At 56.3% G+C, this 15484-nt stretch overlaps 1 protein-coding gene across 1 annotated transcript in view; it reads left to right on the plus strand.

Moving 5' to 3' along the window:
* Positions 1-15125, plus strand: part of KCNQ4 (potassium voltage-gated channel subfamily Q member 4) — a gene marked incomplete at its 5' end in the record, with an annotated part of 54476 nt that extends 39351 nt beyond the window's left edge. Inside the window, 5 exons of the mRNA XM_081144051.1 lie at positions 5414-5634; positions 7399-7498; positions 9760-9891; positions 12018-12147; positions 12956-15125. Of these exons, the coding sequence (XP_081000177.1) occupies positions 5414-5634; positions 7399-7498; positions 9760-9891; positions 12018-12147; positions 12956-13168 (796 nt within the window). The 3' untranslated portion in view covers positions 13169-15125. The remainder of the gene's footprint in view (positions 1-5413; positions 5635-7398; positions 7499-9759; positions 9892-12017; positions 12148-12955) is intronic.
* Positions 15126-15484: the final 359 nt, after the last annotated feature.

The raw sequence follows: 15484 nt of genomic DNA on the forward strand, positions 1-15484 counted from the left end.
ATTTCTCACCTGTGCTCTACCCATCTCTTTGTTTTCTCTCATCTTCACATATCATCCCTGCATCAGCCAGCTGGGCATCTGGGCCTGGAGCCTCAGGTGTGATGCTGAGCCTGCGGCCCAGACAAGGGAGGGGAGAAGAGGTGAGCCAAGAGTGGCCAGGAGAAGGAGGTGAGGTGAGAGATTGCCTCTGCCACCTGATGCTGTGTGTCCTTGAGAAAGTCATCAAGTCACTCTGAGCCTCTGCGTCCTGGGCAGAAAATCAGCGATGTTTAAGCTGATGAGGAGCTCTTGGTTTTCTTGGTTTCTGGGCAGAAAAGCCTGGGGAACAGGGAGGAGGTGGTTTTGGTGCAGGGGCTGCTGGGAGCAGCATTTCTTCTCTGTTCTCAGTGAGGACACGTCCGGCTGGCTGGGGGGGTGGGCGTTGGGGGTCAAAGGGGCTTAACAGGGAGTGGGTGGAGAGGCAGAGCCAGCCTTCCAGATCTGCGGCTGCAGGGAGGGGAAGCATGACTGGCCAGGCCGGCACCTCTCTGGAAGAGCCATGCTCGGAGTCTCTGTCATGGCCTGAAGGCCGTCATTGTTACCCCATCCCCATCCAACCCTGGCCTCTAGGCAGAAACTCAAAGGTTTTGGCTTTGGTGCAGCCCTGCCAGCTGAGCCCAGGTGCCCTGTAGCTTCCAGTTTGCTCTGGGAATGGAGATTAGCCTGAAGACAAGCACCTGTACCACCCCTCACAGCTGCTCTGGGCCTCTAGGCCCCCCAAGCCTAGGAACAGATTATTGCCGAGTGCTTGGCCGTCACTAACTCCCAGCCTTATGCCTGTCTTGCCCTGGAGTGTCTGTGTGGCTGGGACTCGTGGTGATGGTGGTGGAGTGTCCGTTCTACCAAGGGACCTCAAGGGGCTGAAGTGTGAGTTCTAGGAGGTCAGGCACCAGGCTCAGGTCAAATGGCCATATCCTTAATCGTGGCTGTTGGGGACTCATGGGATGGGTGCCCCAGATGGGACCCCACACACATACACATGCACACACCTGATTGGCCACACCCTTAGTGGTGCTTGTGGATGGACCCAGGATGAGCACATTCCCAAGACTACAAGGAGCACAACTTCCTGGGGCACGGCATTATCAGGGCCAGCGCCTCCTCTCTTTGGGGTTTTGTGATGAGGAGCTAATCCTGTGTTTCTCAAAGCACGGTCCACTGACCTCTTGCATAAGCATCTGGTGGGGTATTTGTTGAAAATGCAGATAGCTGGACCTCTCCCCAGGCCCCAAGAAGGAGAATCACTGGAGAACAGAGAATTCTGCATATTTAACCTGCTCCCCAGGAGATCCTCATGCAAAGTTTGAGAACATCTGCATTCTGGGAATGTGGGCTAGAGGATGGTTTGGGTGGGGGGCCTTCTCTCCCACCAGCAGCAGGAGGCCGGCCCCATCCTGGCAGCTCCCCATGCTCTGCCTGCCTGTCTCCCTCCCACTAACCTCTGTTTGTGTCTTGTTCTCAACTTTCCAGCCAGATGTTTAGTAATAAACGGAGTTTCTTTCGGATCCACGCCAGCTGGAGACCGAGGTACCCCTCACCTGCTCCTCCGGTCCCCACTCCTCCTTGCTCCACCCAGTTTGGGGGCTGGAGAGGGGGACAGGATGGGCCAAGGACAAGGTGCATGTGCCTGCCGCCTGCCATCTGTCTTGGGGCCCCGACGAGCCCCTTGCCTTCCTGGGGATGCCTCTGCCAAGTCTGGGGGCATGGGCCTGGTGCCCAGTCTGCCAGGAGGGACACTTACAGGAGGCTTGGGATGAGTTCTGGCTCTGCTGCTGACCCCTTGTGTGATCTTGGTCAAATTGCTTCTCTTCCCATCTGTGGAATGGGCAGATTGAACTAGAGGCTCTCTGAGGGTCCCTCCCACTCTGACTTTTGCTGGGCCTTGGGTTTAGCTTCCCTGCTGCCCACCTAGGGACCTAGCAGATGCCTGAAGGAATGAGACTGGCACCTCCCTCGCTATCTCCAGAGCCCAGCTCTTTTAGCTACATCACCACTACATTCCTTGGTACCTGCCCCATGCCAGGCCCCACACCAGGGACACAATGATGAATAAAACATGGTGCCTGGAGAGTTGCAGAGAAATTGCTATTCGGTGTGATAAGTTTAGCAAAAGGAGAAGCAGAGGGCCTGTGGGGCCTGGGTCGGGCACTTCACCCCAAGGAAGCCCAGAAAGGAGTGGGTGTGAGGGAGGGCATTATAGGGCAAGGAAGTGACAAGGTGACGAGGTGAGAGAGGGCACAGCCGTGGCAAAGGACCAGGCAGCACAGCGTGGCCAGATCTGAGAGTGGGAGGTCAGGAGCTGAGGTTGGGGGCAGAGCTGGGTCATGAAGAACCCAAGAGCCCAGAGTGGGCCTCATCCTGTTGGCACTGCCTGGCAGCTTGGGCTCATGGAGTCCTGGGTTTCCCAAAAGTGCCTCTGGACCCTGGTGGACTGGAGGGCCCATGAGTAGGACGTGAGTGACAGAGCTGCTCTACCCAGAGCCAGTGTTTCTTAGAAATGGGGGTTCTAGATCTGAACCTGGCTACCAGGAGTTGGGTCTGGCAGGCAGTCAGAGGACAGCCCTAGTCAAGCCGTTCTCCCAGGTGCCAACAGATCACTTAGATCAGAGTTGCTTGACCTTGGCACCATTGACATTTTGGGTCTGATAATTCTTTGTTGTCAGGAGCTGTCACATGCATTGTTGAATGTTTAGCAGCATCCCTGGCCTCTACCCATTAGGTGCCAGGAGCACGTCCCAGTGTGACAACCAAAAATGTCTCCAGACATTGCCAAGTGTCCCCTAGTGAGCAAAATTGCCCCCAGTTGAGAACCACTGCCTTAGACCCTATCCCGATTGCTTGTCCCAGAGAAAGAACAGTTTGTATAGTCAGAGGAGACTGGGTTCCGGTCCTTATTCCATCCATAGTAGTTCTGCGACCTTGGGCAAGTCATTTCACCTCCCTCTGCATCTATAAAACAGGGATGGAAAATACGGAACCCACCACACGAAGTGGCTGAGAACTGGAGGGCTGAGGCAGTGAGAAAGGACCTTGCGTGTTTGAAGGAGCCTGGGAAAGGAAGGCGCTCTTTCGATGTTCACCGTGTGCCAGGTTTCTTTCCATTTTCTTTGAGCTTTTAGGCTCCAGAGAGGCTCACGTGAGCCATTTTCTGGGCCCTGTCCAAGGCACTGGAATCCAGGGCCACTTCTGGGGAAACAGAGCCTTCTTACATTGAAGAGGAGCCCAGGGCCTCTGGCTGGCTGGAAAGTTACAGAGCCCCACAACCCACCAACCAACACAGAATCAGAGCTGGAAAGGGACCTTTCAAGGCCTCTAGTACAAGCCCCCAGACCTTTTCCTCATAAATCCTGCAGAGTGCAAGCTGTCTCGCTTGCATACTTTTCATGACAGGGAGGTCACCCCCTTCCCCCAGAATACCATTGGAGTGATGTGCTGGGTGCAGAGATCTGGAGTTCCAGGCCCTTGGCTGAGTGTCAGGGTCTTCTCCAGCTCCCTCTTCCTCTCCCCCTTGGAGGAGTGGAGGACAGAAGGAGGGGTTGCACGGGCTGGGCGGGTGTGGGGGTGCTTGCCAGCATGAGGAGAGCTCGAAGGAATGGCTCTGCAGAGGAAAGTTTGGGAGAGCCAACCTCAAACTTTGGTTCGAATCTTTGGGATGTGTTGAAGGGATACTGGGCCAGAAAACAGCATGCTAGATTGCGGGGGCCACCCCTGTCCTTCCCTTCTGATTTCAGGGCCTCGATTCTTGACCTCTAACCTCTCCCCTCTGGGCAGAGGTCTCTACCTTTAAGGATGGCCCTGCATCCTGGCTGCCTTCCTGAAGGCACCTCTGGTTTTGAGGTCTCCCTCACCTCAGTATCTTGACTTTGTACCCTGGACCCCATGCCTTGGGCATGGGGGACCCTGGCTCCCAACCAACCCTGAAACCAGAATCTATCCTCTGCTATACCCTTGATCTGAAAGCCCCTGAAAGCAGGTGACACAGTCTTGTCCCCCAGTTCCTGCCCCACCTCAGGCCTCCTCTGAGACTGGCTGGTGCTCTTCTGAGCCAGGACCCTAGACATTTGGGGCAGAAGGGCCCCCGAACCTATCTGCCAGGGCCCTCCAAGTGGCAGGCCACAGCAGGGAGGCAGCCGTGCCAGCCACAGGGCATGGGATGGGGGACGTTTGCATAGGTCCTACTCCAACAGCGATAACATGGTCCTTGAACCTCTTGGACACAGAGTTACTCTACCAGGTATTGGTTATCCAGGGCCTGTTCTGGGGAACCTGAGCTCCCCAGCCTGTCTTCCATGGTTTGGGATATGTGGTGGGGATCTGGGTGTGGGAAGGGAAGTTGGAGCACATGCAGACATGCATGTGTGTGCTTACACAAGCACAGACGTGTCTAGGTGCTGTTCTCTGGGGACTTAGTGAACAGGCAATGGGGGGTGGTGTAGGGCTGTGGAGGGGGGAATCCATGGTCACATGGGCAGGTTGTCAGCCCAGGTGAGCAGAATTCAAGCAGGTGAGACCACAGAAGAACAGGCTATGCACCTTCCCCTGGAGGGCAGGCACCAGACATGTCCTGGGCACACATGTGGGCCCAGCTGCTAAACCCACAGGGCCAAGGCCCCTCGGCAGGCCAGTCCACTGCACACCTCCAGCAGCACCACTTACCCTGGGGTCTGTTTGGCAGAGACCTCTGGGATTTTACAGTACACGGCCTGTGTAGCTGTGCCAGGTCCTAGGACCCTGGCCTGACCGGTGTGGGATTAGATGGCTCCAGGAGTGGGAAAAGGAGGGAGAAAATAGAAATTGGCAGATGTACACACACCAACATGTGTACACACGCTTGTACATGTGTACCCACTGTCATGTGCATGCACACAGACACAACCACACACACACCCTCTACTCCATATAGCCCGCCCCGTGTACTGAGGGGCTGGAGGCTCACCTCAGCGCACGGCCCAGCGAGCTTCTCCATCCTTTAGCAGCCTGTCTGCCCAGACTAGTCACCCTCCACCCATCCACCCAGCTGGGCCAGGCCAGCTCCTTTGCCCTTCTGTCCGTCTTTGACTTCCTTCTTGGGTTTCTGTCCACTCCTTCCACTTTGACATCTGTCTCCTGTGCACCCCTTATCTGTCTGGGCAATGAGGGGTGGGAGGTGGGGGTGGGACAGGGGGAGGATCTGCTCAGACTGATCCTGGGTCAGCTTCTTGTCGGAGTCAGGGTCCCCCTCACCACACCCTTGTCCCATCCCAGAAAGTCTCCCCTTGGTGGAGAACCAAGACCCAGTAGCCACCCCCAAGTCCCAAGTCAGCTGTGTCTCTACTCACGCCCACCCCAGCTCCAGCTAACTTGACTCTCTCCCCCGCCCAACCTGCCCTGTCAGCAGCCGGATGGGCATCAAAGACCGCATCCGCATGGGCAGCTCCCAGCGGCGGACAGGCCCCTCCAAGCAGCACCTGGCACCGCCGTCCATGGCCACCTCCCCGAGCAGCGAGCAGGTGGGTGAGGCCACCAGCCCCACCAAGGTCCAGAAGAGCTGGAGCTTCAATGACCGCACCCGCTTCCGGGCCTCTCTGAGACTCAAACCCCGAGCTTCTGCTGAGGGTGAGCCCTGGGGGTCTGGGGCTCTGGACCTGCTGAGGGTGGCAGGGTGGGGACAGAGGGTGGCAGGGTGCGGACAGAGTCCAAGCTAGGGGTGGAAAGACTTGGTTCCAGTCCTGGCTCTGCAATTGATTGACCATCTTTGGGTACCGGTCTTCTGGTCTGTAAAATGGGTGTCGTGATACCTGCTTGCTGGGCTCCAGACTGAGAACCAGATGAGAATGCAGAGGGTGGCATTTGGTAGTGGTTAAGGGCACAGACTTCGGAACCAGGCTGCCTGGGTTTGAATACTGGCTTTGCCCATGTCTTGAGTAATCTAATCTCTCTAGGACTCATTCTCCTCATCCGTAAAATGGGGGTGATAATAGTACCTACTTCATAAGATTGTTGTGAGGATTAAAGGAGATTATCCATGGAAGGTGAACAGAAGAGTTTTTGGAATATAGTAAGTGCTCATCAAAAGCGGGCTGCATTATAGATGTGTGTTGGAAGGAGCAGGAGTCCATACTTGCTGAGCCTGAACTGTGTACAGCCCCACAGTGGATTTTCTTGTTTACTTCTCCCAGCTACCCTGGAAAGTAGGCTCTGTCTTTATCCCCATTTCACAGACATGGAGACTGAGATTTCTCAGCTAGTCAGTGGCAGAGCTGTTATTCTCAACCAGGTCTGTCCAACTCCATAGCCCATGCTCCCCACCCTGTCCCTCTTTACTCAGCCCAGCCGGCAGATATAAGGCTGTGACCCTGGTGGGGGTAGCCTTTTAACCAGTTAGGTCACTGATTTGAGTTCTAGCTCTGTTCCTGACTTGCACTGTGACTTGGGCAAGATACTGCCCCTTTCTGTGCCCCAATGTCCTCTTCTGAGAAACGGGAGGGTTGGACCAAGTTTCCTGGAAGAGTCCTCCCAGCTTTGACGTGCTTTAGACTCTTGGGTGGGAAAAGGAGGGGGGGTCGACAAGGATGGAGGATGGGGACAGGAAGCCCCTTTGACCCTGGAGGGAGGGGACCCAGCGCCCCCGCCTCTGTCTGTGCTGTGTCGGCCCCTAATGTGCTGCTGGCTGACAACTGAGAGAGCCCTTTCCTGGGAAGTTAGAGAACTGCACAAACCAGTCTTTGGGAGGTGCTGACCCAGGGGAGTCTGGGCATGGCTGGTGCCCTGGGCCTCTTCCGTGCTCAAGAACGTACCTGGCCTTCCACCAGCTCATGTCCTCGTGGGGCCAGTACAGCGTCACCTGTCTGTGCAGTGCGGGGCACCGGCCTCGGAAAAGCCTTTTCTCTCATCTGGAAGGAAAATGACTTGATTTAGGGCCCTTTCCCCGTTGCAGAGCTGGGCAGGGGAGCCAGCCCCTTGAGCTTCCTTCCCTCTGGGCTGAAGGATACGACTGTGTGCGTGATCGTGTGCAGAGGCCACAAGCCCCTTTTCTCTGGGACGCCCTGTCCTGCATGGTGGAACCAGTGGGGCTTCCTCCAGGGCTTTGTGCCGTTTGCCCCAGGCCAGGCTAGATGTGCTTCCACACAGCCGGCCACCGGGTAGAGGTCTACCTGACTGGCCACAGGGATATGCCATGCAGTGAACTGAGGATTCCCACTCTGGGTAGGGCATCCGGGAAGGCTGGAGCCTGGCCTGCCTTGTGCCCCCAGGAAGGCTCTGGGCCCTTTCTGGGCCTTGGTCTCCCTATCAGTACTTCTGAGGGTGGTTTGCCATGTGGCGGTAGCGGATGGGAGTGGCTCCTTCTGCTGCCACCACCTGGGTCCCCTGACTTTCCAGAGGGCCCCTCCGAGGAAGTAGCAGAGGAAAAGAGCTACCAGTGCGAGCTCACGGTGGACGACGTCATGCCTGCGGTAAAGACGGTCATCCGCTCTGTCAGGTGAGACTTAGGCCCGAGGTAGGTTCTCCCCCCATTCATCTGCCACCCATTGCTGCTCCCCATCTGGGGCCTGCCCTCATGGCCAGGCCTGGCCTAGGTCCCGGGCACACCAGCTGCTGCCTGCCTGGCACCCTTGTGTGGGTGGGTGAGGAGGTGGCATATGGCTCCCAGCAGGGTTTCCACATACTCTTACGTCTGGAGGGCTGGTTGGGTGGGGCTGTTGGCTCAGCTGCCCATCACCGTCCCTCTCCTCACACCCGCAGAATCCTCTCTGCTTCTCTCCCCATCCTCTTGCTCATTTTACATCAAAGTCTCTTCTCTTTATTTCCCTCTCCCTGGCTATGCATCAGCATCTTCCTGCCTCTCCCTGTGTCTCTGTCTTATGCACTCTTTCCCTCCCTCCGTGTCTCAGACTTTCTCTCTCTCTTTGGGTGTCTTGACCTCAGCCTGTCTGTTTCCCCAGGACTTCCTCTAGAGCAGTGGTTTTCAAACCACAGGTCACAACAGTTTGAAATCAACACAGTGAAATCAACTTAGTGGGCCACGGTCAGCATTAAAAAAAAAAAAAAAAAAAAGAATAGAATAGAATAGAAAATACCAGCATGCATCTTAGTAGTAAGGGTAAATAACGTTTATGAAACTTGTGTTTTTAGTTATGTGCATGTGTGTATGTGTGTACTGGTTTCTGACGTAAAATATATTTCTTACGGTAGGTCTTGGTCAAAACGTTTGAAAGCCCCTGCCCTACTGACTCTACTAGCTGTCTCCTTGCCTCCACAATTAAGGGTGACCAAACTCTCCTGAGCCCTTTAGTCATGGCCCAGCCATGGATCTGGCCCCCAAGCTCCTTGGCATGGAGCCTTGGCCTAGTCTTCATCTCCAGCCTGCAGCTTGAGTTCCAGAGATGCCTTCACCCCCAGGTCTTCCAGACTCACTCCTCTCTTCTCTGGCTCATGCATCTGCCCACAAACCTCTTACCTTTGTGTTTCTTTAAAAATCAGAGTCAGCTGGATCCCCCCCCCCCCCAAGAACCTGAGTTCTCTTCCCACCCTCTTTTTATATATCCCCTCTCTCCCCTCCAAGTGACTAGCTTCTGGAACACAGCAAGCGCCTGGGCTGCCACCTGGCCCAGGTCAACACTCCTTGGCCATCCCACAGATTCCTTACACCCAGCACCCCCCAAACCTGTTCCTGGGCCCCCATTCAGGCAGTGGCACCACCATCCATTCTGTCGCCCATGCCATAGGAGTCACCCTGGACTCAGACTTCAAAGCCTTTCAGTCCTGAATTGGTCAAAGCTGTCCCGTATCTCCACCCCGCTGCCGTCTTCTGGCTCAGGCCCATCCCCTGGAGCTGGTCTTCCTGCCTAAATTTCTTTCAGGAGAATAAGCCCCAGGTTCCCAGGTTCCCTCCAGGGCTGGCAGAATGGACACGTTAAAGCAGAGTAAACGACATGGCTCCTTCCCCACCACCCCAACTTCCCATTGCCCATTCTCTGCCAGGGATTCAGGGCTCTTCAGAGTAGCCGCCTCCAGCCTCTGTCTCAAGGCCAGTCTCTTTCCCTGTCTTCTCATATGCTCCACCCCACCCCCACCCCCACCCCCCTTTCCTTCCCAACTTGTGTTGGCTACTTTGAACTGACCCACTCACATGCCTTTGTGCCTGCCGGTGTCCAGAAAGCCTCCCTTCATTCCCCTCCTCTTGCCCCGGCACTAGGAAGTATCCCTCTTAAGACTTGCCTCCTGACCTCACCAACCAAGGTCTCCCTTGTCATGGTCCCCAGCCCTCTTTCTCTATTCCTTGACATGGCCCCTGTCACCCCATAATTGTCTGTATCCTCTGACTCCCACCTCAGACTAGGGCTCCTGAGGCCAGAGATGGGATCTGACGCCCTTTGGGGTGTCCAGGGTCCAGCACAGCTATGCTAACAAGCATTTGCAGAGTGAATGCAAAAATGTCTTGCTCCAAGCTGTCATCAGCAACAGTGCCCCACCTAGCAGGGCGCAACCAGGCCGGGTCCCTGCCCTCTCAGGCAAATGCGACTGCAGATAACAGGCACATAAAAGAATTCCAAACAAACCTAGGGGTCGGGAGGCTCGGGAGGCTCAGGCATGGTCGGTAGGGGAGGCTGGGAGGCTCAGCAGGGGTTGTTTGCCGTGCCCCAAACCGGAGGAGCCCTGGTGCCGGACAATTGGGTAGCAAAGGGACAGAGATGGGGCTGGAAGACAATTCCTTCCCTTGGAGACACCCTCCCCCGACAGGATCCTGAAGTTCCTGGTGGCCAAAAGGAAATTCAAGGAGACGCTGCGACCCTACGACGTGAAGGACGTCATCGAGCAGTACTCGGCAGGGCACCTGGACATGCTGGGCCGGATCAAGAGCCTGCAGGCTCGGTGGGTGCGCCCGCCCACAGCGGGGGAGCGGGACGGGGAGGCCTCCTCGGTCGCAGACTCTGCGCCAGGTCCCAAGGCCAAAGCCCCTCCGCCGGCGCCCGAACGAAGCCCGAGCGCCCCCTAGGGGTCGCCGCGGAAGCTGGAGATTCTCAGGGCTCAGGCCAGACCCCGCGCCTGTCTTGAACATAACAACCTAGCGCAGGTCCCCTGTGAAAACCCTATTGACCTGCACAATTCAGGAGGCGTCTTTAGATGACTGTTTCCTGGTCATAAAATAACAGGCTTAAAATCAATGACCTCCCATCTCCCAAGGGGATGGGCAAGTTGTACACCATACTGCCCACCTCTTGCCTCTCTCCACCCAGCGTATCGGAAGAATTCTCACACCGAGCCTCCAGATCACCCACACCTTGCAGAAGTGAGAAGTGGAATTCTCACTTCTTGTTCATTCATTTGTTCTCTCAGAAATAGCCATTGGGTATTTGTTACTTGCCAGACAGTGGGGATATGGTAGAAAGCAAAACAGTCCCTGCCCTCGTGGAGCTTTCATTCTAGTGGAAGAACAGATGGGATATATCCGATGCTGATAAACACTGAGAAGAAAAATAAGGGCTAGGGTGCTGCGGATTGCTATTTTAAGTAAAAGAGAAGGTGATATTTGAGACAAAAACAGAAGGTGAGGCAAGCAGCCCTGTGGCTGTTAAAATATTTTTCAGAGGGAGCAGCAAGTGCAAAGGCTTTGAGATGGGCAAGCGGCTGGGCTGTTGTTTCAGGGACAGCACGGAGCCTCGTGTGAGGAGCAGGTGCTGTTAGAAGGCTAATGGCACTTACAGGCTGTATAAAGCCCTGTAGGCCACTGCAAAGATGGTGGTGTTCATCCAAGGTGAGATGCAAGCATTGGAGAGCTTTGAGCACAGGACTGATGAGATCTGAGTTATATTTTAAAAGGATCACCCTAGGTGGTGTGTTGAGAATGGCCTGTAAGGGAGCTAGGGTGGAAGCAGGGAGACCAGTGAGGATGCTACTTCAGACGTCCAGGCAGGAGATGATGGGGACTTGGACAAGGGGAGAGGTGGTTAGATTCTGGATGTATTTTGAAGATAGAGCTGACAGGGTTTTCTGATGCAATGTAAGAGGAAAAAAGTGTCAAGGTTTCTGGCTTAAGAGGAAAAAGTTGCTTTCTGTTGACACAGGGGAGGCAATGAGTGGAGCAAGTTTTGATCAGAAAAATTGGGACGTGTTGGGTTTGTGATGCCTGTCAGACATCTAAAAGGAGTGTTGATCTGGCAGTTAGAGGAGTGTGGAGTTCAGAGGAGAGGTATGGTGCTGGGGTTATAGACTTGGTGTTAACAGTGTATAGTGGAATGAACATTTGGAACTGAAGACATCACTCAGGGAGTGAGAGTAAATAGACAGAAGAGGTTCTAGTAGTGAACCTTGGGTCCTACAGTATTTCAAAGTTGTGGAGATAAAGGAGGAACCGGTGAAGGAGAATCATTGAGGTAGGAGAACTGGGAGAGGGTGGTGTTTGGGAATCGAAATGAAGAAAGTACAGTACGTACAGGGTGCGCAGATGTGCCCAGCACTGCTAATAGGTCAAGTATAATGAGGACTGGAAGGTGATCTTTGAATTTAGCAACATTTGGGATCTTGACAACAGCAGATTTGATGAAATGGTGAAATGAAAGCCTGATTGGAGTAGGTTTTAGAGAGACTGGAAGGAGAGAATTGGGGATAGAGGGTAGAGAAAACACTTTCAAGAATTTTGCTGTAAAGGAGAGCAGAAAAATTATGTGGGACCAGCTCCAGCCTTGTCTACCTAATAACTCACATTCCCACTGCGCCTCTCCCTCTTTCCCCGGGTCCGCTTCCCACCTGTGCTCCCACCAGGTGGCTGTTTTACTCGTCATGTTTCTTCTGTGCGATGCCTTTGCTCGGCTAGTTGGAAAACCCTCAAAGCGGTGGCCAGGCCCCTCCGTCTGGCAAAGCAAAACGCCCCGCCCCGCTCAGGTAGCCTCCCCCCGTCGGCGCAGGCCGTGCCCCCCTTTCAGCTGGCAACCCCGAGTTCTGGTGGGCGGGCGGAGTGGCGCGCGTCGGGGCCCTGTGACGGTCCCCTTTCCTCCCAGGGTGGACCAGATTGTGGGAAGGTGCCCCGGGGACCGGAAGGCCCGGGAGAAGGGCGACAAGGGGCCCTCGGACACGGAGGCGGCGGATGAAGTTAGTATGATGGGACGCGTGGTCAAGGTGGAGAAGCAGGTGAGTGTGCGAGCGCGTTTCCTGGGCGTGGGGGGCTAGTCGTCAGCCGGGACGCTCGGCAAAGTCGCGGGGACAAGCGCGCGGGGAGGGTGCGCGTCTCAGAGCCGCAGCCCCGACTGCTCACCGGCGGGGGAGGCCCTAGCGGGACCCCGCCCCACAGATAAGCCCTGCCTCCCAGTAAGCCCGCCCACGGCAAACCCACCCTCTCCCGCCAAGCCCCGCCCCAGGCTCCTCTAGTCTCAGATTAACCCGCCTAAGTCCCACCTACTTAATCTAACCCTGCCTCGGTTGTCCGGTTGTTAAATTATTCCAACCAGTCAGAACTTAATTTTGTTCGGGGACTAAGCCCCAGGTTACCAGTTTCGTCCCGCCCTCCGGCCACGCTCCGCGTTTCCCAGATGCGCCCCTCCCCGGACAAGCCCCGCCTCTTAGCCGCGTCCCGCCCGCAGTCCCCGCCCGGCCCACCTCCTGGCCGCGCTCCTTCCAAGCCCCACCCCCAGCATCGCCTCGCCCCGCCCCGGGCCCCAAGCCCCGCCTCCAGCATCGCCCCGCCCCGGCCCCAAGCCCCGCCTCCAGCATCGCCCCCGCCCCCAAGCCCCACCTCCAGCATCGCCCCCCCCAAGCCCCGCCTCCAGCATCGCCCCCGCCCCCCAAGCCCCACCTCCAGCATCACCCCGCCCTGGCCCCAAGCCCCGCCTCCAGTCCCGGGCCCCAAGCCCCGCCTCCATCATAGCCCCGCCCCCGGCCCCAAGCCCCGCCTCCAGTCCCTGCCAAGACCCACCCACCTCCCTCCGCGCCCCGCCCCCAGGTGCAGTCCATCGAGCACAAGCTGGACCTGCTGCTAGGCTTCTACTCGAGGTGCCTGCGCTCGGGCACCTCGGCCAGCCTGGGCACCGTTCAAGTGCCGCTTTTAGACCCCGACATCACCTCGGACTACCACAGCCCTGTGGACCACGAGGACATCTCCGTCTCCGCACAGACGCTCAGCATCTCCCGCTCGGTCAGCACCAACATGGACTGAGGGGCTTCTCAGCGTCGGGACTGCACTCGGCCAGCCCCTCGGCCTGGCGCTCGGACCCGCCCCCGGAGGCCTCGGACTCTTCTCTTACTTGAACTCGCTCCCTCGCTGGGAGGGAGGCCACGTGCAGTATTGAGCTGCCTGGGTGGGCGAGATACCCGCTGTGGGTGCCAGCGACCCGCCCCACCTCAGGAGTGTGAGATGCCAGGCCGCATAGAGGGCAGCAGCAGCACTGCCCCGCGACCTCTGGGCCCCCAGTGCCCTGCCCGTTCCATCAAGGCCCCACCCGGCCCGCCTGGCAGGGGCACTGTCCCAGGAGTGAGAGCAGGTCGCTGGGGCTCTGAGTTATGAACCAGCTTCCAGCTATGCAAGGTGAGGTCTCTTGGCCCGCCCTTTGGACAGAGCAGGGAAGCCCTCCCGCCAAGTCCCCGCCCCCTTGGGGGTGGGCCCAAGGTGCCCTCACAGGTACCCACAAGCACAGGACCCTGCCATTAGGCAGGTGGGCACCATATATGCAAACTATGTTAAATATGCAACTTTGGGGACCCCCATGGGGTCCCTCTGCCCATCCCTCATCAGGAGATGGGCCCCCAGCAGTAGCTGGTCTCAGGCTGCTTGGCCATGGTCCCCATTTACACTCTTTGGCTTATCACCCCCCTCCCCCCACCCAGCATGGGACCTGTTTCTCCCTTGCCTCCTCCAAGAGCAGTGCCTGGGCCTTTCTTCCCTTTTTCAGTGTCCCCTCCCAGGAGCTCCCTCTTCCTGCCAGATGTCCGTGCCCCTTTTTGGCCCTCCATTCATTCATATTTGACAGCACATGTTTCTGTGTTCTCCCCCAAATCTCCCATAATGCTCCCATGTCACACAAACATGTCCCTTTAGCTTCCCCAGACATGCAGAAAGTCTCTCACAGTCACACTGACATACACAATTAAACACACATGGAGATACGAGCACAGAGCCACTTAGCCTTTCTGGGGCCTCTGCAGCTGATGCCAGTGGACTGGCCTTGCAGGATGATGTCCACTAAGTGGTGCCCCCCACTCCATCCAAGTAGGAGAGGGAGCTCTGAAGTGACTGCCGGTCTCTCCAGGCCCCACCCCAGAGCTTTCCTAGCTCCCTTTTCTCAAGAAGATCTACTCCTCACTGGTCCAGGAGCCCTAACTGCTGCCTCTGCGTGTCCCCAAGGGCCCTCCTTGATGTCCCCACAGCACAACTTAGGCCTAGGCCTCTGGGGCCTGGAGGGCATTGGAAAGACCCCAGGCCCTTCTCTAGGTGGATACCAAGCCCGCTTTTATCTAGGCATCACTATAACTCCCAGAGAGAAAAATAATGCACCCGGCAACTACCATTGTTCAGGCACCAACTGTGCATCTGGCACTCACACGCACTGTTTCCTCTCTTTCCATGCCCCTTTTCACTTCAATTGGCAGTCCTATATTGGCATAAGCCCCCATCCACTCCAGGCCCCCAGCACCTCTTTAGTATCCCTACACCTTTGTCCCTCTTCTGCAAAGCTATTGGAGGTGGCAGGAGAGTGATAGGTAGTGGGGTACCAGTTAAAAGGGGGTTCATGCCCAGCTGCCTGCATCTCATGACTGGGGACCTGCATGCACCAGCGCCAGGGCTGGGGTTGGATCTTGCTCAGCCCCATGGTGCCCAGCCTCTGCCCAACATGCCCTCTGCATGTCACCATCATGCCCTGGATGAAGCCTATCCTGGCTTACCTCACCTGCACTGCACTGTCCCCAGAGAGCCACCCCTTGGCCCCTCAGAGACAGAGCTGTGGAGAGGGGCAGGAGAATGGGATTACCCTATGACCAAAGGAGACTGGGGAAGAAGCCCTCGCTCCTTCCACAATCAAGGTTCCCCACCAAACTGGTTCTCAGATATGCAAGTACCTCACTTTGTTAACTTATTAACTTATTGGTTTCATTAAAGTTTTCTGTAGGAGGTGGTTGGCCTTGGCTGTTTGGTGGCTGTGGTGTGGGGCACCTGGTCTGGGGGTGGGATGAGGTGATTTGGATTAGTCAGGACTCTTGATTGTAACAACAAAACTCAATCCATTATGGCTTAAGCAAAAAAAGAAACTTATTGGCCCAGATAACAAAAAATTCCAGGGGCTAGATCTGGCTCCAAGCACAGCTAGATCCAGGTAATAAAATGCGTCAGCAATCCATCTTCTGTCTCAGCCTTCCTCTCAGGCAAGCTGACCTTTCATGATGACCCCCCTGCACTTCCAAACTTACTTTCTTTTGGCTCAATTCCCCAGTGAAAAGTGGTGCCACTTTCCTAAGTTTGCATCAGTTGGGCACCAGT

Source organism: Miniopterus schreibersii (genome assembly GCF_964146895.1).
Source record: "Miniopterus schreibersii genome assembly, chromosome: 8".
NCBI lineage: Eukaryota > Metazoa > Chordata > Mammalia > Chiroptera > Miniopteridae > Miniopterus > Miniopterus schreibersii.